The following is a 20,226-nucleotide window of genomic DNA, read 5'->3' as shown; positions in this document are numbered from 1 at the left end:
ATGTTGCTAGTTCGATTCACTACCACACAGGCGTCTCCAAGGCATGAAGAACAATTCCTATCCACCTTACTCAACATAACCATAGCAAGTTTTATTTTGGTTCCCGTGTTTCTTTTGCGCCGTCTCAAGATGCAACACTAGACGTACTGCAAGCACTGTGAGCTTTGGCTACATACAGGGTAGTCAGTATTTTCAAAGCCGCACTGACTCCAGTTGCCCACATGATGGTGTGACCGCAGTGCAGAGCCTCATGTCTGCCTTCCTCACCCCCTCGCAACTCGATGAGCTGGCCGCAAAGCCCGATTTTCCGAGCGCCTGCTGGCTAGATACCCTTGCAAGTCTTGTTCCCCATTGATCATGCAAAGGGCCAGCCTTGTAAATGGCGGGGCAGGTACATGTACTAAGCGGTGACGGAGAAGCGCCAAACCTTTCTCTACCTGACATGCCCCAACGTAAGTTCGTACGATCATTCAGCCATCTGAACCCATGGCAAGTGGCCAAATTGCCTCTCACTAATCCCACAGCCGAGGCGCTGTTCAAAAATTCCATTTTCTGCGTGGGCTGCCGTGTAACAGACATGGGCACCAGTCAAAGTCTCGGCTCCCTAGTTTATCACTCGAGTCGTTGGTCAAAGACATGGAGTCAAGGACACCTCATCACATACTCTCGCGTCACACAAGGTTAAAACACGCAGCCTCAATGACAATGTGCAGTCCCCGCTCAGGATGCACTTTGTCACGACCATTGGGTTCATGTTTCCTACAAGTATGGCCAAGTGACCTGATTTCTGTTCTGTTCACTCGTTTGACCCTCTCGGCCTCGAGTTACGCCCTCTTCTTGCTAACTAACGTCGTTCATAATGTCTTTACTTTTGAATGTGCCACAGGAGCTGCTGGAGATGATACTAGTTTGCATGACTTTGGGCGAGCAGTGGTCCCTCTCCTTGACTTGCAAGGGTCTTCTACGAACTATTGCCTATTCCGACTCTTGTTGTCAAACTTTACTCAGAGTGAGCTTGAACCGTTCGAAAAGAAAGAAGCAAGACTGATTCGTGCGCAGAATGGAGCATCGTATTCTGCTGAATATCGGAATGCCCTGACAAAGGGGCGCTTTGCAAGCGAATGGAGGCGTCTCTGCAAGAGAACCATAGCCATGGAGTCAGGTTCGCCTTGTCAACTGTTGCTGGCTGCCGTCTCAAATCGCTTCATTCTCTCGGGCGGAGCCTTCATCTATAAGCTGGGCCGTCATTGCTTTCGCATCCTGCACCTCGACGACACCGCAGCGGAAGAGGCGCACATCGATACCCGGAACATCTATACTCAGTTATATGGACATGCCCCTCGCCAGCCATTCTATGTCGATTTTATTCACTATGAAAAGGGCATCCTGTCCCTTCTCCTCGAGGGATACGATTCCAGCTGGTGCAGGCTGGTGGTGTGCGATGTCCAACACCGTTGCATACTCGACTCAGAGAGCCTACCGGGCCGCAACAGTATTTTTGTGAGGAATGATGAGCATGATCTCTACTATGGCATTATCGTCGATGATCCGGTCTCTAAATGGCGGTGGTCCTTAAGGGGCTTCAACATCAAATCTCGACAATGGGGGCACAAGTTTCTTCTAGATGTCGGTTTTTTCGGCGACCGGCTGGGAGAGAACGTCTGCTTTGAGATCATTGACGGAGTTTTATACGGCGCATCGTCAAGTTGCTCGCCCCTCGGTCCCGTCATGTACGACCTCCAGCGCAGCTACTATCACTGGTTCAGGATGCGTACCAGCGATTCCAGCACCCTGCAGCACCTCTCCGGCTCGTTCAAGGGTGGCAACGCTGTGAAAAGGCACGCTTTCGACATTATGAAGCTCTCCCAAGACGAAGCAACGGGCGATGTATCATTCTATTTGGCTTGCGCCCAAATACCATACGGCAGGACGGAGAGATGCTGCTATCGACAGGTCCTTGTGCCCGCAGAACACTTGAACAACTTTGGACAAGAGGGCGATTGGGCAATAACGATCCCATCAATGAGCTGTCACGTTGGCGATGTCTACAGCCCCCGCTTCGAAACGATCTGCGCGAATGACTATGATCCTCGAACAGACAGCTTCATCGATCTGGTGAACGAGCCATCGACCACCACGCGAAAGCACTTCCGGCTTCGAACGCGGGTCAGACCCCAACGACGCCCTGTACGCTCTGCATCGCCCGCCTGGGCATTCCACGGCGACGTAGAGTGGCAGCAAGAGGAAGCCATTGCTTGCCTATGGCCCCCCGAGGTGAAGCGCGGACACGACGAGTCCACAATGGGCATGCTTTTCAACCTGATGACACCTATAAGTGAGCCCGTGAAAAAGGTTCGCCGGGACTTCGATGGTCGCGTTTTTGTGTTTTCACCTGTCAGTGAAGCGGGGCTCCATGGAACCATTGTCCTCGTCTCATTTGACCCTGCGCTCCGGATTCCAGGTCTGCGCAAGGCGGATGGAACCAAGCCGCAGAGCGTTCCACAAAAGCTCTTGGAGTTGCCGGACATGCCAGAGCTCGGCAACGAGGAGTGGATGGCGCCAGCAAAGCCTTTCCATCTTATCCTAGGCGCTGCGGATGGTGGGCGTGCTGCTGGTTATGACTTCACACACTAGATTAGGTGGTTGTGGCCTTGGCGGCCAGGCAGAAGAAATGAATTTCCTTCACATGATGTTTATATGCACCGTTCCAGTTGTCACACGTCGCCCGTTAGGCATGCGCTGATCCCGGGCAGTATGCGGTTCCTCCCGCTTGCACTGATTATCCTTGAACCATGCTCAGACAAGTATTCTAGTGGATGACTTGAAAATATGAAAGTATGGAGGGTTGATTAACCAAGTCTAACATAATTGCCTGTATCAAAGTTAGCAAATGTTCTGCCGGAGCCACAAGGCAGTGTACATACCTGGGAATTGCCCCTGCTTCCCATTGAGTTTACCAGTCCACCACTCATTCTCATTCGCGGTCCGTTGCACAATCTCAATCGAGTCCCCGGCGTGGAAGCTCAGATCTCCATCGGCCTGCGCTGCGTAGTCGTACAGCGCGGTGCACATTTCTGCGGCGGGGGCATTGGTGAGGCGCGAAGGCTTGGGTTTAGGTGGTGGCGGTTTGGGCTTCGCGGCGGCAATGGCTGAAAGATTTGTCTGTTGGCCAGGGGAATATGGAGGTGGTGCTGCGGGTTCGGCAGCCTCCTCCGCGCCGCCTGGCGAGTATCCGCCTAGCTTGGGGCTCGCCTTTTCCGAAGTTGACTCTCCCTGTGTGAGAAGGTTCTGGGGCTTGGAACCCTCGAGGGCTGGCCGGCCACCGTAACGGATGGGTCGTCGCTGACCCGTCGTCTTGAAGCGCACGATGGACAGAGCTTCTGCGCGCTCCTGGATATCTCCTCTCTTCTCGTGGAAAGCGTCCTCTATATCAAGCGTGAGGTTGAAGTAGCCAATGTCGCAGCGCTGCATGCGCTCGTGTAGAGTGTAAAAGATGTTGAGCTGCATGTAGTAGAAGGACTGGAAGAGAGGTTGGATAAATTCGCGCTCGAGGGCAAACAGCTTCGGCAGCTCGTCCTTGAGCAAGTCGTTGAAGTACTCAAAGTCCTGCGTCGCCGCCTCGACATCACCCTCGGCCTTCCACATGGCCTTCTCGTCTTTGGCGCTGCGCTCCTTCTTGTCCTGCAACTTCTTCAGGGTCGCCCGATGCCGATCGTAGTCGAGCTGTTTGTGGTCACGCTTAACCGCGGTCTTTCGGATGACCTTGATGACGTCGAGGAGCTCATTCGCCGGGCGGATAACCCTAGTATCAATCATCTCCAGCTCGGGCGCCAACGTCTCCTGCAGCTCCTTGACCACGGCCTCGTATTCCTCGCAAGCCTGAATACCCTCTGGGCTACCTTCAATCTTCCTGTCATCAGGGTCCGACATGCGACCCGATATGGGCTTGTAAATTTCGGTCATGGCCTTGGAGAACTCGATCTGGTTGCTGAGCATGCCATTGATGGCCTCAAAGTATTTTTGCGACTCATTGTGGAGCTTTTTGGTCTCGTTCTCAAGCTCCTGAAAGCGGCGTTCGGCATCGATGTATACGGCGTCTTTCGTGGACTCGCCAATATTGAACTTGGACTTGATCTGTTGCGGTGCCTGCAGATTGTTGAGCGCCTACGCCGACAGTGCTATGGCTGTGATGTTGCCCAGTCGTCGTGGGGTGAGGGGCAGGATGACGATGATGAGAGACTTACCCGCGTCAAGCTCTTGGAGAAGCCCTTGAAACTCATTGCGATGCAGTCGTGCGCGCAAGGCAGAATGGGAGGAGAAAAATATAAGATGGCTCAGATCCGACGCACAGCTAGCAAGAGAACCCGAGAGCCACCGGCGTCAGCGAAGAGGCGGATAGGGATTAAGGCCGCCAGCAAAGAGTTCGCGTCCGTCTAAGTTAACGAGGATCGACCGGTGACGACGTAGGGTGGCTGTGCGGCGGCGCGTGCGACTGAAGGCTGGCCACGGCTGTGGCGCCAGCGCATCCTCCCAATTGCATGCAATTAGCCTCCAGCCAGGTAAGATTCAATGCCAAGACATTTGTGTTTGCTAGCGTTTGGCGCACGGTTCTTCGCTCGCACTAACAGATAAAATGTGACTAGGAAGCTACTCCGTACATGTACCCGTAGCCTGACGGCGCTCAGCATGTTGAATGGGCTGTCTTCATCATTTTGAACCACTAAGAAGGACTCCGTTTCTTGGTATATCGTCCTGCGGGCGGAACTGTGATACCAAGTCAGTGACGCTTGATAGCTGCCTGAGTCGGCGAGTGATGCAAAGTCCAGCCAATCACCATCCTCCTCCGGTCGGGCTTTTCGCCCGAGCCGAAGGTCAACCGAAAGCTCGACTATGACAAATCCTGGGGGGCAAGGGACTACAAGAAAAAAAGAGACCAAAATCTCGCTCTCCACTTTCGCATCTTACCCGTGTCATCGACTCGACGCCACCACAACTTGCCTTGTTTGCACATCAATCATCTCCTTTCGCTGCACACAAGCTGCGCGCAGGTTGAGATCAGCAATCATGGTCAGCATCACATCTTCCGCCTTGAGGGCGAGCAGCCGTATTGGTTGCAGCTCCCCCCTAGCGACGTCGGCCGCATCGGTAGCCACTCGCAGTTTATCACGCACCGCTGCTGCTGTTGTTGCGAAGAACGCATCGAGGCGCGGCTATGTCACAGGGACCAAGCACGATAGTGCTCGCGTTGAGACAGCCATCAAACTGGACAAGAAAGATTTCGTCGATATCCCATCTCCAACTCCCCTCGACGCGCCTACCAACGCCAAGGTCAGCCCGATGGCGCAGGTCCTCAAGCAGGCAGCGGTGATGGACGAAGGACAAAGACCCATCTATCTCGACATGCAAGCCACAACACCCGTCGATCCTCGAGTTTTGGACGCCATGATCCCCTACTACGTTGGCGTCTATGGTAACCCTCACTCGCGGACACACGCGTACGGATGGGAGAGTGAGAAGGCTGTTGAGGATGCTCGCAAGCACGTCGCAGACCTCATCGGTGCCGATCCCAAGGAGATCATCTTCACAAGCGGTGCCACTGAGAGCAACAATATGAGCATCAAGGGTGTGGCTCGCTTCTTTGGTCGAAGTGGCAAGAAGAAGCATATCATTACCACACAGACGGAGCACAAATGTGTACTCGATAGCTGTCGTCACTTGCAGGACGACGGCTTTGAGGTCACATATCTGCCTGTGCAGAACGATGGCCTTATTAACATGAAAGATCTGGAGGCAGCTATCCGCCCAGAGACTGCGCTCGTCAGCGTCATGGCAGTCAACAACGAGATTGGTGTAATCCAGCCTATTGAAGAGATTGGCAAGCTTTGTCGATCAAAGAAGGTCTTTTTCCACACCGACGCCGCTCAAGCGGTCGGCAAGATCCCGCTGGACGTCAATTCGATGAACATTGACCTCATGTCCATCTCTTCACACAAGATCTACGGGCCCAAGGGCATGGGTGCCTGCTACGTCCGGCGACGACCTAGGGTCCGCTTGGACCCCATTATCACCGGTGGTGGCCAAGAGCGAGGCTTGCGCAGCGGTACACTCGCGCCGCCCCTTGTGGTTGGCTTTGGCGAGGCGTGCCGTATCGCCAAGGAAGAGATGCCGGTACGTACTTGGTTTTTGATGTTTTTGATGTTTTTTTTTGGCATATCCCCATCTATTACGTGATGATATATCTTCACATGCATGGCTTTCTGAATGCCCGTGACAAGGCGTCCGTGTTGACCACAAGACATTATCTGACTTCTTTCTCTTTATCTGGCTCTACAAGTTCAACAGCGATGGATGATCTGCCGTTAACACATCGTTTAGTACGACACCAAGCGCATCAAGTACCTCTCAGACCGACTCCTCAAGGGACTTTTGTCTTTGGAGCACACCACACAAAACGGAGCACCAAACTCCTTCTACCCTGGCTGCGTCAATGTCTCGTTTGCCTACGTGGAAGGCGAGTCGCTACTGATGGCCCTCAAAGATATTGCGCTGAGCTCCGGCAGTGCTTGCACATCTGCCTCGCTTGAGCCCAGCTATGTCTTGCGAGCCCTTGGCAACAGTGACGAGAGCGCACACAGTAGTATTCGCTTTGGCATCGGTCGCTTCACCACAGAGATGGAGATTGACTACGTGCTCAAGGCCGTTCAAGAGCGTGTCACCTTCCTCCGCGAGCTCAGCCCGTTGTGGGAGCTTGTGCAGGAAGGCATCGACCTGAACACCATTGAGTGGAGCCAGCACTGAAGGGTTTGAGCGGGAGGACCAGAAGCGCACAGCACGCTGTGCTTGACCTTGTCTGGCGCGTGTACACCACTGTACTATCATGATACTTCATTATTTGCGATACCAACGGTCTTTGAGATGGCATGGTCAGGGGAGTCTTCGTGGATGAGATGAGCATTTTTGTTTTTATCGTAGCGCCACACACTCAAGGGCTGAATCGTGTTAAATACAGACAAGGGGACAAAGATTAAATGCCCACGATTGAAACCAAGCCTGCCGTGTTTGCTTTGCGAAAGTCTGATTTACCTCGGGGTTGTATTTTATCAGTGGATGGGTCAGTGCATTCCGGGAACCGTCCACGAGCCCTCACTCATTGTCAAGAGTGCAACCGCGAGCAGCCTTTGTGCCCTATTCTGATTCTCTTCACCCGGTCATTTGAATATCGTCTTTGCTGTTCCCATGGCATCACAGACCCCATCGCACGCTCCTGCCCTCCATTCTACATAGAATGACAACAGACCTCTGACGTCACGGCAAGAACACCCCACCCACCTTCGTACACAGCTCACGTCGACGACCCCCCTTATTCCCCAAAATGGTTGCGGGCAACGTCAACAGCTTGCCTCAGCCAGGTAGTGCGAGCAAGGAGTGATGTCACTAGACCCAGACAGATCGACTCGGCCTGTATCGATGGCATCGTGACTTCCATCACAAGAAAGGGTTGGCAAGTGTTGGAAGCTCTCAGAATTGAAGTCCGTCGCTATTTAAAAACGTCTCTTCGCCCTGCTCCTCTGTGCTTCCTCCTTTCCCTCCCATCACAATCAATACACCTGCACTCGTATACCAGCCTTCAGGATCACATCAACTTTCACAATGGCCGACAGCAACCAGCCCTCCACTCTCCAGTCCTACGTCGACACTGCCACTGGCAAGGTCCAGTCGGCACTCGGCAGTGTGACTGGCAACACTGGTGACCAGGCCCAGGGTGACCTCCGCGAGGACAAGGCCCAGTCCGAGTACGACGCTTCGCATGCTACTGCTAAGCTTCCTGGCGCCACCATCTCTGGCTCCGGTGCTGCTGTTACCGACGACAAGGCCCGCACTGATGGTTCGTGGAACCAAACGGCTGGATCTGCAAAGGAGACTCTTGGCGGACTCATGGGAAATGAGGTATGTTGGGCCGATTCACCAAATGCCACTGATGTGACTAACTCTTGGACAGAACCTCAAGCAAGCTGGCCGACAGCAGAATCTTGAGGGTCAGCAGCAGGAGGCCAAGGGTCAGCTGTCCGACTACGGCTCTGGAATTTCCAATCGTGCACAGGGTGCCGTTGGCAGTGCTGTCGCCGGACTGACTGGTGATGAGTCTAAACAGGCTCAGTACAACCAAATGCATGCGGAGGGAAAAACACAGCAGCGTGGCGTCGAGCACGACATCACCAAACAGGCGGAGGCTGAGCGCCAGCAGTAAGGAGGAATTATGGATTGACCTTAAAAAAACTTGATACCCTACGATGAGAATGGTTGTGACCTTCCAAAGGTTTTGCCGATGAAAATAATTATACATCACAAACTATCACAATGTCTCGAGCAATTGACCGCTGTGTGTATTTAACCAATAGACTTTCCCGCAGGTATCGCGTCGATGGACTGCATGCTGAGAACTGTCAAGTTCTAACGGTTCGACCAACTATTGTCAATACAGCAGCCATGAGATGGATTTTCCCACTTTTTCCTTGCTTGCATTGTGTATAGACATATCTGCTAGTACTGGCTCACTTCGTCGATGTTGTGAGCCACGACAATAGCCTTTCGACGGCCAGTGCGCAGCCTTCTCCCCATCGCTTCTTTGTTCATCCCCATGCGCCAATTTGACGCGTTCCAGAAGAGTAACGGAGACTGTGGGGCGAAATTTATGAAGCTTAACTTTGCTGTGAGCTGATACACTGTTGCGGTATATTTTGAAGTCGAGTGCCATCGTCAAGTACATCCCCAACCCCTGTGCTGGCGATAGATGGCCCCTCATACATGTACTATTTCGTTCGTCCAGGCCTATGTTCATAGCATTGCTCTTGTGAGATCGCCCTCTTTCTTTATATAGTTCTAGACTGTGGTATAGGCGAGTGGATCGAAGGAGCAACATTACTTCGGAGCTTCACTTCCTCTAGGTTGTGCCGGGACCCCTTTTGCAAGACTACGCTGGGACAACAAATTCGATTCAAGATTCATATTAGACTTTTCTACCTTGTTTAACTGGACCCTGGAATCCTGAACTCCGCGCTATTGAGATGTAAGAGCTGTTCGTAATTGTTCGTGCGTGTTCGCAGCAGAACACAGTTTAAAGCCTATCATGTAGCGCAGAACAAGCGCAACCATGAACGCATAAGCTGTTCACTGGACATTCTTTGGGCTCATATAGGCCGCGCCATGGAAAACAAAGTGATCTTTATCTTTGGATTTAACTCACAATCATCATTACTAAACGCCGACAGAGTTCAGTCCAGCAAAGGAAGAGCCGTCCAGGATACAGAAAAGAAAACGGGAACACTCTGTAAGAGAGTATCCATCATCGATAACCACTCCTCTTACAACCATGTGTAACGGCTACAGTCTTCAGTGCCCCGAGTGCAACGAACTTGCCCGTACCATCACAACGCCCTGCGCGGCGGGTACAACCATGCCAGGAGGCTGTCACTATGCCACATACACTGGTGTGAAAAAAGGAGGCATCTGTCAACGATGTCGCAAGAGACATGGAAGCGTTGCCTCCAGCTCGAATTCTTCACTCGAGGAAGGACTTGCCTTGAGGCAGTCCCCGCAACTAAAGGGTGAGTGGCCCTCTGGCCCCTGGTCTCCGCGGCCCGCCGTTGGTATGCTCAAATGCTGATACAGATGCAGATTGGATGGGAATGTTTGATTCGGCCATATTGAAAGTATCTCCATGCTGATCGGCGGCGTTGGAGTACGAGGGGCTAGTTCAGCTGGCCCTGGGCACATCTCGTTGGAAGAGAACGACGGATATTGAGCGACATGATGGGAGCGACTGGTGTTTACGGATATACCCCCCTTTTTTTTCTTGTCCAGCAGCGAATTTCATGGGCTTTTACAACAGCAACACGGCATCAAGAGCAGATCATTTGGTCTGTCATGGTTTTTCACCAGAGCGCGGTCATGATGGCCTTGAATGAACATTTTTGAAGACAAAAAAATTGATTTTAAAGTTTGTGAGATTTGCTTGTGTGACCACGTCGCCTTGTAGACTAGCAGGTGACTTGCCCTTCTCTGCATGCCATTGTAGTAAATTTCGCCTCGTAATCTGGTAGATTCTATCGCATGCAATAGTACGATGCGATCCCTCCCCAAAAAAGAGCCATGTATTTTGGACATATTTGTATTCAACAAACGAGCAATCCAGGCCGCTAATTTTCAGGGGTACGGTTGTAAGTCGTGACGAGCTGTTTGGCTTCAATTGAGCTACCCGGGAATGTGCCCCTGAAGGCCCCCAGATATACGGCCCGATTCAAGATTCCAACTGCTCCTGTGGACTTTGGAGACAACCATGCTCCGATCTTTCTCGAGTGCTGACACGTGGGAACCATGTTTCTTGGATTTCTTGCCGGTCTTGGACACAACGGCAGATCGAGGCAGGTCAGTAGTGGGACACTCTGACTCGTGCACTACGCGTGGGAAATTAAGGGTAGGCTTGGGGGTGGGATTACAAGGACTTGGCAGCGGAAATAGGCAGTTACGTGCCACTAAACAAAAAAGTAGACTCAGCCAGTGATACATACAGAAGTCAATATGACGACGAATCTCTATTCTTGACGTGGACCGGGCTCCAGATAACGGAGCAGAGGGAGCCGATTCTATCCAAGAGACGTTAAAGAGGCCCAAGCGTGATACACTGTGACGATCTATCAGGCGACAGATTGCTCGCTTAACGCTAGAAGCGCTCGGGCCTCTGTAGTTCAGCTGCCACACGTAGACGCTAGCTGTAGTTGGATGGATGATGGATCGTGTCGAATGGCGATCTCCAACGCGGGAACCCCCCATTAAATAAAGACAAATTCAGCCAACATCAAGTCCAGCCACCAGATGAGCCGTGTCACGATGCTCTTCTACCTTGAACCTCTTGAGGGCCTCGAACCTGGATCAAGGGAATGTCAATTGCCGTTGAGATGATTTCAGCTACTACTGCCTTTAACTAACCGGCCATGTTTTGCTCCCCCACCATCGCCAGGCACCGGCTAGACTGCTAGTCTGTTGATGTGGAAGTACCGTGGCATTAGCACTGTTCTGGACCCTTGGTGTGCATGGGTTTGAAGTTGAAGGACAAGGTCCCGCCTCCAGGTGCTGCCCAAATTGATAGCATCACTGGACTTATACTAGCAAGGTCCGGTCGAGAGCTCGAGCGCTCGCCACTTTTTCCCTCCCGCATGAGGCACCTTGAGCTGTACGGAGTACGTATGTATTCTTCTCGGCTGGCTGCATAGTACTGTAATGATTGCGCCACCCCGGCGGATGAACTGTCACAGACATCGCATGGTTCCTAGCAAGATCACCAGGGAACATGGAGAATCGAGCATGCGTCTGTTTCATCTCGGTCAGTAAAAAGTCTTCACTGCGCGAGGACTGTTGTTGTTCTTGAAACAAGCAACAAGCCGAGGTCAGGAGCCGGAGCAACGTCTGGGCCCTGGCAGGTAGGCAGTGTCAAATGAGGTGGCCACGACCTTGTCCAAGCGGAACCCTGCCTTGTTAATTACGTGTATCATGTATGCGCCTGATTTATAGGTCCGTGCAGGGCAAACTCTTTGCAACTACTGACGCAAACTGCATGCCTGCATCTGGAATGGAGAGACATAACTGCCTTTCCACAGTATGCGTCGCTTTCCGCGGGAGGCTGCGGCATCCCAAAACGTGGCACCAGTGTCTTTGAGCAGAGCAGCATCGTGCAACGCAAAGGCCTGGCACGCAAGTACGTACACTGCGTGCGCATGACAGGGCGCGGGCACGCACTCACACGGGCAAGCTCCAGTTGACAAGAGATGGTTCTGGTTCGCTGGTGACATCTAACAATAGGACTGCTTGTATCTGTACTGAAGGCGCGTACCCAGACTGTGCGAATTGAACACTGTGCTCTGTATCCGTGCGCCGTGAAGATGCGGATCGACTGGGGTCCAGTCATCTTGCCCAATCCTCGCACCGAAAACTGATGAGCCCGTCACTTGGGAGTTTGGACTGGGACCAGCCGACGTCACATCCCTTTTCAAACTAGGTATCATATATTCTCTTTCAGATGGTTCTATCTACGTGTACATCGGCGCTTTGTTCCCTCCTCGGGTATCCATCATCTTGAAACCTGCGCTGGCTACAGGCTCCCAGGTCGAGACCGCGCGCCGCTGAGAACGACTGCTGGACGCCACGCGATATGGCGGACGTGAACTGACTCGACATTGACTCAAATACCTGCCAGACTCTCTTTTCAGATGTTCTTTGTGGAGCACAACTGCGCAACGACCATCACCAGCAGCACTAGTCGGGGACCTGGCCGGCACTAAGGGCCAAGGCCGCCAGTTGGAGGCACCAACGCGCACGCAGATTCAGGACAGCAACGAAGCTGCTCGAAGCTGCGACCGTACGAGCTCCGCGAGGCGAGGCGTGATACTTCCTTTTGACGAGAGAAAAAGGCAGATGCCATTGGCAACGAGTAGGGTTGCATTCGTGGCGCAACAGAAAAGCAGCAGCGACATCCATCCTTCCATCCATCCATCCATCCATCAGACGCGGATCTGAAAATTGCTGGGCGCCGCTTCAGAATTAGGGGGCCTGCTCCGTTAAAACCGACACCCACCACCGACAGGGCTACTGAGGCCAATTGGGTTTGCCTATTCTCTCCGGAACCCCTGAACGCGACGGACGAGGCTATCCCACCTGGGGTGACGCCAATCCCTGGCCACCTACTGCACCGACCGGATCGATCAGCCCACCGTTACGGCTACTTACTTACTTTGTCTATCACCTTTTATTTGCCGTCGACAAGGTCTCCTGACAATTCATTCTCTCTTTTTAATCGGTCTCGAGAGGCGTTGCGACGAGAGTGCTTGACGTTTGACAGTCCACCCATGCTCTGTTGTCGAATTGGCTGGCGATCGTTACTTTTTGCGACAACCTTTTAGCTCGCTCGCGGGACGGCCATCGTCAGTTGTCTTGCGTTGCTTTTTTCTTTCCTGCCGTAAGTTTGTTCTTCAGATAGATTCCCGGATCCCTTCTCGACCGGTCGCGGGTTCCCAAACATCTTCAAGCTTCGTTTCCTTTTCAATCTGTCATTCACTGGCTGTCACACAGATTGGTTTGTGTCGCAAGTCGCTTGTCTGTGGAACTCAGCTCATAGAGGCTTGTACTTCTGCGTCTTGCGCCCGAATGCCAACGTAACTCCTGGTTCAGGCGCCTGCTTTGGGACTGGCGCATGTACTTTGGCTTCCACATGTTGAATCATACAGGCGCTGGATGGTACTTTTTCTAACGCTGTCAAGATCGCGATAGCCACGTTTGCTCCCGGAACAACCTTGCTACAGCAGGGCTCGACAAACGTTCACTGAACCGATCAGACGACCAAAGATTCAATCAATCATAGTCACAATCGCCAAGTCTTCCAGAGGTTTCCTCTGACCATCTTCTTCACCATGGGAGCACCATCTCCCGAGATGGCTCGATCGCCGATGTCGTTCGCCTCCCCACGACTACCACGATCAAGGACGCAAAGTATATCCAGCGACCGACCGTCAACGATTGGGCAAGGCTTGGTCTCTCCACCTCAGTCTGTTTCGCCCGAAGCTGCCTTCATTGCTGCCTCTGCTGCATCACAGATCGTTACGAACGATTACGATAGCCACGCAGACTCGTGGTATGATGAAAATGGCATGCTTCCCTCAGGCGAGACTGCTCTAGTCTCCCAGGGCGCCCTCCAGCTCGTCAACAACTTCCTCGACCAGCTACTCTTCAACTTCCTACAAGTATCCAAGGCTACGACACTTGCCGCTCTTCGACCCGCTGTCACCGAAGTGCTCAAGCCCAAACTGGCTAAAGACGCAATCAACAATGCCGACGAGGAATTGCGTGAATACCTGGGAGGTGGTGACGAGGATGACTTTATCCACCCGCAAGGGGCCGATGCGGCTGCTCGTGACTGGGACCTGGAGCTTGTTTGGAAGCGTACACGTCTGAGGTGCATGGTCTACTCTTCGCTCGGAGACATGGAGGAGGAAGATGAGGATCTCTACATGGAACAAGAGAACTTGGAGATTGGCGCTGATGAGCAGATCTCGGATGTCATCTCACCAGCTGTTGCAATTTTCCTCACCTCCGTCCTGGAGTACATGGGCGAACTCACTCTCACAGTTGCGGGGCAAGCGTCATACCACAGGCTGCGCGCGGCATTTCAGAAAGAAATCAAGGATGGTTCGCGCCATGCGTCTGATGTTGGCGAGCGCATTGTGGTAGAGGAAGGAGATATGGAGCGGGTCGCCCTCGACCGAACTCTGGGCCGACTTTGGAGGGGGTGGAAGAAACGCATCAGGAGTCCTACTTTCATGGATCCGGGCTCTCGGCCTTATTCGAGGGCCTCACTAGGACATATGAGAAGCAGCTCCAGCGCCACCGATGTTCTCGTGCCTCGGACGGTTGCCAGTGACGCGGAGAGCGAAGCAAAACGCCACTCGGGACCCGTGGGAGGGGATGGAGAGGGTGCAGCCAACAACGACACTGAGGCCTCAATGGCAACAGATCCTGCCGGAATTCCCCTACCATGGACGGACAACGACGTGGACGAGATCGAGGTGCCTGGTCTGGCATATAACAGTGACGAGGATGACGAGGACGTCGAGGAAGACCTTCCAAAGAGGTCTTTTAGCTTCATTTTGCCCGCCTCCTTGCTTCGACAGTCTGCAACCCCCAAGAAGCATGCGCGGTCTTCGTCGCTCCCGCGTGCCAAGCGTGCCAAGTTCTATGCTGTCCCGAACGAGTCAAACGAGGAAGCTCAGGCGCAATCGCATCGTGAAGCAGACCTTGTCGGTGGAACTGGAGCCCCTGGGGCATCAGAACCCGCCGAGGACGGCCAAGAGGCCATTGGCGTTGCGCAGACCACCGATGAAAGGACCGAGAATTCAAGGTCTCCACAAGCGGAAGACTTGGGCACCTACGAGAGGGCGGAGATCATGACATCCTCACGGGTGTCGGTGGCTAGCAGCAGCTCTTCAAACTATGAGGGTCGCTCAAGGAAGTCGACAAGTGTATCCTCGGCACGCATCGTCGACGTGCCTGCACCAAAGACGTTCGGATCTCATTCTCCCTCAATCGACGCCGCCGAGAGGCCTCCACGCTGGTCGAGCCACCGATCACGCCGTAGCCATTCACCCAGTCCTGTGGATGATGATCGGGCAACTCGCGCAGCGGACGCCAATGCTGGGGCTGCGAGCGTGACATACCCGATGAGACCGTCCGCGGATCGTACGAATAATGCAAGCACGACGATTTCTCAGGGGTCAGGCGAGGTTCTTTATGTCCATACGACCAAGACTCATGCTCCCGAGCCTGCGGCGTCTAGCACAAGTGCACGCTCCTACGCCAAGCCATCGTCGAGTCGAGCCATGCACAGCAACACAAATACCATTGAGTCGATCCCCGAGGTTCCCTCCAAGTCCTCGAACCGGCACGGCAAACAAGACAGTCAAGCACTGAGTGAGAAGACGATATCGAGAGACTCGGAGGATATGGCCTTCATGCCCATCCAGTCCAATGCGTCTCAGCGGCAGACTCACACCTCCGGGTCATCGAGCTCCTCGCCCACTGGCCGCATCAAGCCGGTGCGAACCTCCGAGGAACACGTTCCCACACACGCCGAGAACGTAGCGCGCAACTTTGAGGAGCTCATCCAGAGCAATCAGACCATCACATACACCCTTACGCCTGAAAACATGCGTGCCATGGATGTAAGTAAACCGCCTCTCACCGTTCGTTGCAAAAGCTCACCGTGCCAGTCTCCGCGCTCCCCAGGCAGCTCTGCTTCAGCCAAGTTCCCTGACAGCAAGCCTTCAACAGAACGTGTTCGATCCTCCTCCTCGACCACCGACCATATGGCTGGCGCCGGTAATCATTCGCCCGTTGACTCCACAGGCAACAGGCCGACACCCATTGCCATCGCCGGCAGCGGCGCCAGCTCCATGGGCAAGCCAAGTGCGGTCAAGTCTCCCCTGAGCAGCACAACGAACCCTGTCATCACTAGTCCGCCCGCCTCCGAGTCGCCTCGGGCGCATTCTGGTCTAGCGAGAGAAGCACGCGTGCCGGCGGATTCTACCGCTGACTTTGCTGAGTTCATCAAGTCGACAGGCCCCCCTGGGGAGTCGCGTGCCCCAACGGGTCTTCGTGCCAGTGGTGCGACTGCGGCGCCCCCAACGACCAAGGTTGAAAGCCTCTCCCGGCGTGTGTCTACCACGAATCGTAACCGCTATCAGCCACGCGACGCCGCAGTCGAGGAGAAGGAAGACAGCGGTGATCTTGTCGACTTTCTCCGTCAAGGACCGCCCAGCACCAGGAGCAACGCCAGAGGCCCGAAACATGGAGGAGCACCGCTGCAGACTGCCTCCATCCCCGAGGCGCGCAACAGCCAGGCATCCACAACCATCACGGAGCGGTCTATCCAGTCGTCGGCGAATTCCAACACGGCGCTGTTGAGGAACAAGCCATCGCCTGCGCAACACAAGAAGATGTTCGACGAAGAGGAGGACATGATTCCCAAGCGCAAACAACGACGCGTCCGTGATCCCTACGCCATCGACTTCAGCGACGAAGAAGAGGACGATGATGACCTGCTGGGAACGCCTCAGCCCTCTGCGAGGAAACCTCCCGCGAAAAAGGAAGAGAGTCTGGCCGAGTTCCTGCGCAACTACGAGCCACCTCCAGAGCCCGCGCCCGCTCCTGTTGTTGCCGACAAAGGGCCCAAGAAGAAGGCGAGCGCGCCCAGCCTCATGGGTCGACTCACGCGCGGCCAATTTGGCAGGGACAGAAGCGACAGCGGCAGCGCAAAGGACAATGGCCGCGCTGCCTCCAAGCCGACACCTGCCCCTGAGGCCAGGTCGATGAACCATCGCTCAGAATCCATCTCCAGCAATGGGCCCCGAACTGGCCATGTGCCCATCCAAGTCAACATACCCACGAGCCACAGTTACAACAACGCGTACGGGTCGACAGAGCCACGTGCAGAGCGACCCCGTGTTGCCTCGGCCGCTGGATCTGGGTCTGGCAGGGTCCCCATGAAGAAGTTTGAGCCTCGCGAACCAGTGGGTGGCGGCAGCCGCAGTGAGACCGCCGACCTGGCGGCCTTCCTCCGTGACTCGGGGCCGCCTCCCGGCATGAAGGAGGCAACGCCTGCGCAGTCTCCTCCTGCGGCTGCTGAAGGGTCAGGGTTCTCCAAGTTTCTGAATCGCCGCAAGAAGACTCTGGTCTGAGCTTGCGCGCTTCACACTCCCGTCTCTCTCTTATTTTTTCCTTTTATATCACCACCTTACGGCTGAAGACTCTGCAACGACGTTTTTGTTTTTCTTCTTTTCTCATGAGGCCATGTTTTGCATCTTGACCTTTCGAAGCCATCATGGCTCTCCCCCACCGCAACGCGAATAATAACCACCAATTTCTCCCCACGTACTTTGCCATGTTGCAGTTTGGCCACGGGACACGCAATTTGTTTCTTTTTTTTGGGGGGGTGGGGGGGATATCTGGATACCCAGTTTATGCTGCTGTCTCATTTCGATGTCATTGCAAGATTAGATGTTCTCAGAGCAGAGCGGTTTTGGGTGTCGTCTACTGGACTTGATGAAACCCGAGTATTTGGGGGTGTGCTGGACGATTGGATAGTTCCATGTACACTTCTGAGTGTGTCTCGGGTGCGATCTCTCGTCTATGATAGTTGTTTTCTGTAGGCGGAATGACAATAATTTACAGCATTCTCACACTGCGTAAACGCCTCCCTAGAAAATCGCCATGTACCGCACCAGCATGCGTCCTGTGCAGGCCGCCTCACCATGACAGCCTCCTTTCTGATTCGACCTGAACGCCGATGTGCTCCAAGTGGTGTTGGCGCGGCAGTGCAGCCTGCAGATCGCGTTGCATGAGCGCATGTCGAGTCTACGGACTGGAGGCGCGCAGTGCCCAGTCACAGGCATAAAGCTGGCACCCCTCCCACTGTCCATGTCAACCGAGATCGTGTAAGGCAGCTTCAGGGAACAACACAATGCCGAATCGTGCAGAGCAGGAGGCTCTTCGTGCAGCCATATACTCGACTCCAATCATCGACAACCATGCCCACCCACTGCTGAAGAGGGAGCACCTCTCCAAGCACGCTCTGCTCACCATGACAAGTGAGGCCCACGGCGACGCTCTCCCCTCTACCAAGACGTCGCTGGCGCATGTCCGCGCGGTCAAGCAGCTCTCCAGAATACTGGGCTGTGAGAGGACCTGGGGCGCCGTGGAGAAGCAGCTCGAGAGCAAGCGCGGCGCTGACTGGGCCGCGTGGACGCGTACATGTCTGCAGGGCATCGAATGCGTGCTTGTCGACGATGGGCTCGACGGCATGGACAGTGCCGAGTCATATCAGCACTTTGATGCATTCACGCCTGGCAAAAGCAAGAGGATTGTGCGGATCGAGCCGTTGGTGGAGGAGCTCATCAGACTCCATTGCAGCAGAATGGACCAGGCGAAGGATGCATTCATTGCCGTTCTCCTGGACTTCCAGGGGACTATCCGCGCAGCGTTGCGTGACACAGAGGTGGTGGGCTTTAAGTCTGTCATCTGCTACAGGACGGGGCTGGATATCATAGCTGGAGAGCACAGCCCAGACGTGGTTGGTATCATGACGACCACAGGCCCAGCATTCAAAGCCTTTGCCAGAATCCACGCATCCATTGTGGCCGCTGGCGTCCAGGCGTTCAAGCGGCTCGAGCATCCGAGGCTGAACGGGTATTATGTTCATCTGCTCGCCGCGTGTATTAGAAACAGCGAGACAGAGCCCAAGAAGCCTATCCAGTTCCACACGGGCCTGGGCGACAACGACATACAGCTCACAAAGGCGTCGCCCGCGCACCTTCAGAACTTTATCAAATCATACCCGTCCGTGCCCATGGTGCTGCTCCACGCGGGCTACCCCTATACCAGAGAGCTCGGGTACCTGGCCGCCATGTACGGCAATGTCTACGCAGACATTGGCGAGGTCTTCCCCATGGTCAGCCGAGCGGGTCAGGAGCACGTCGTCAGCCAGATCCTGGAGCTGTGCCCTTGGGAGAAGATCATGTGGAGCACGGACGGGCACTGGTTTCCCGAGACGTACCTGCTGGCCGTCATGCAGATGCGAGAGGTCTTTGCGGCCGTTGTTGGCGATATGCTAAGCCAAGGCGACATTGACGTGGAGGAGGGTGTACGTTTGGTGGGAGGGCTGTTGTTCAGCAACGCGAATCGACTGTATAATCTTCGCTTGACGATGAACAAGTCCTTGAGCGCGTGTAGCTAAGGATCCCAGAACTTTCCTTGACAAATCTCCGGTTCTTGTTTCGTGAACTCGTTGGGGGTCCCCTACTGTTGCGATCATGTTTGCGTTCGATTGTCTGGTCTGACACGCGAATATGGTTTGTTATGGCGGCCACTCGTTGACCCTAGCAAACATCATCCCATTGAGCGTGACTGGCGTCGTACTGCGTGTGTTGTCTACCTAGAACCGGACAGTCAAAAAAGGAGAGCCCCGTCTGGAACGTGGATGGCAGCCGCGGACCCAAAGTCTGCGACCCTCTCTCTGCGAAGTTTTCGCGCCAGTTCCCCATACCGATGCGAGCGCGCCAATCAACTGGCGCTGGGTATCAGAAAAGGAAAGGAAATAAGGTTCGGCGTGCCTGGCAACTCGAGACTAGTTGCTTCTGGCGGTGATCAGTCGTTCGGTTGCTGCTAGTCTAGAGCCTAAGGTACCTTCGCTGTCCGGGTGCAGTCGGCTGCTACCGTGATGGACGACGACTGTATCCTCGCCAGGACATCCCCTCGGGGGAACACGGAGGACCAGATGGTCCGAATACGTACGTTTCAAAACAGCCCTGAAGAGGGACCAAGATGGCAATTCGCGATCAGCATCCCACGAACCGATCATCGGCCAAGAATTCTATTGCAGGCGGACAGCCCGCTGGGCCAGGGCCAGGTCTAGGCCAGTCATGTCCAGTCCACAGGCCATGGCACATTGGCACAGTGGCATTGCACACCCTCCAGTGCTTCGGGTCCAGAGCGACTGTCAGGGTCCAACAGCACCCCAGCGCCCCAAAATTTTGCAATGGTGGATGGCCTGTGGCTTCAGCAGCCGCCCGTTGATTGGCGCCTTGGGGGGCCTGCCCGGTTCCAGTCACTACCTGCGTGAGAGACCAG

General features: G+C 54.4%; 6 protein-coding genes across 6 annotated transcripts; 5 read left to right on the top strand and 1 right to left on the bottom strand.

Annotated features, from left to right (window-relative positions):
• Nucleotides 1-1,152: 1,152 nt before the first annotated feature.
• J7T54_003504 (uncharacterized protein) lies at nt 1,153-2,634 on the top strand (the record flags this gene model as incomplete). The annotated part of the gene is made up of 1 exon (XM_051505781.1): nt 1,153-2,634. One exon carries the CDS (start codon nt 1,153-1,155, stop codon nt 2,632-2,634), a length of 1,482 nt encoding a protein of 493 aa, XP_051362941.1.
• Nucleotides 2,635-2,849: 215 nt separating this feature from the next.
• On the bottom strand, nt 2,850-4,280 carry J7T54_003503 (Reduced viability upon starvation protein-like protein; the record flags this gene model as incomplete). The annotated part of the gene is made up of 3 exons (XM_051505779.1): nt 2,850-2,872; nt 2,925-4,164; nt 4,245-4,280. 3 exons carry the CDS (start codon nt 4,278-4,280, stop codon nt 2,850-2,852), a joined length of 1,299 nt encoding a protein of 432 aa, XP_051362940.1.
• A 784-nt stretch (nt 4,281-5,064) lies between these two features.
• On the top strand, nt 5,065-6,798 carry J7T54_003502 (Cysteine desulfurase-like protein; the record flags this gene model as incomplete). The annotated part of the gene is made up of 2 exons (XM_051505778.1): nt 5,065-6,168; nt 6,376-6,798. The coding sequence occupies 2 exons, from the start codon at nt 5,065-5,067 to the stop codon at nt 6,796-6,798; spliced, it is 1,527 nt and encodes a 508-aa protein (XP_051362939.1).
• An 852-nt stretch (nt 6,799-7,650) lies between these two features.
• Nucleotides 7,651-8,248, top strand: J7T54_003501 (uncharacterized protein; the record flags this gene model as incomplete). The annotated part of the gene is made up of 2 exons (XM_051505777.1): nt 7,651-7,947; nt 8,000-8,248. 2 exons carry the CDS (start codon nt 7,651-7,653, stop codon nt 8,246-8,248), a joined length of 546 nt encoding a protein of 181 aa, XP_051362938.1.
• Nucleotides 8,249-13,460: 5,212 nt separating this feature from the next.
• Nucleotides 13,461-17,279, top strand: J7T54_003500 (uncharacterized protein; the record flags this gene model as incomplete). The annotated part of the gene is made up of 2 exons (XM_051505776.1): nt 13,461-15,764; nt 15,813-17,279. The coding sequence occupies 2 exons, from the start codon at nt 13,461-13,463 to the stop codon at nt 17,277-17,279; spliced, it is 3,771 nt and encodes a 1,256-aa protein (XP_051362937.1).
• A 782-nt stretch (nt 17,280-18,061) lies between these two features.
• J7T54_003499 (developmental protein FluG) lies at nt 18,062-19,333 on the top strand (the record flags this gene model as incomplete). Its single annotated transcript, XM_051505775.1, has 1 exon — nt 18,062-19,333. One exon carries the CDS (start codon nt 18,062-18,064, stop codon nt 19,331-19,333), a length of 1,272 nt encoding a protein of 423 aa, XP_051362936.1.
• Between the last annotated feature and the right edge of the window lie 893 nt (nt 19,334-20,226).

Source organism: Emericellopsis cladophorae, assembly GCF_022114955.1.
Source record: "Emericellopsis cladophorae strain MUM 19.33 chromosome Unknown NODE_16_length_390664_cov_118_533041, whole genome shotgun sequence".
Lineage (NCBI taxonomy): Eukaryota > Fungi > Ascomycota > Sordariomycetes > Hypocreales > Bionectriaceae > Emericellopsis > Emericellopsis cladophorae.
This window is presented reverse-complemented; position numbering and strand designations above follow the sequence as displayed.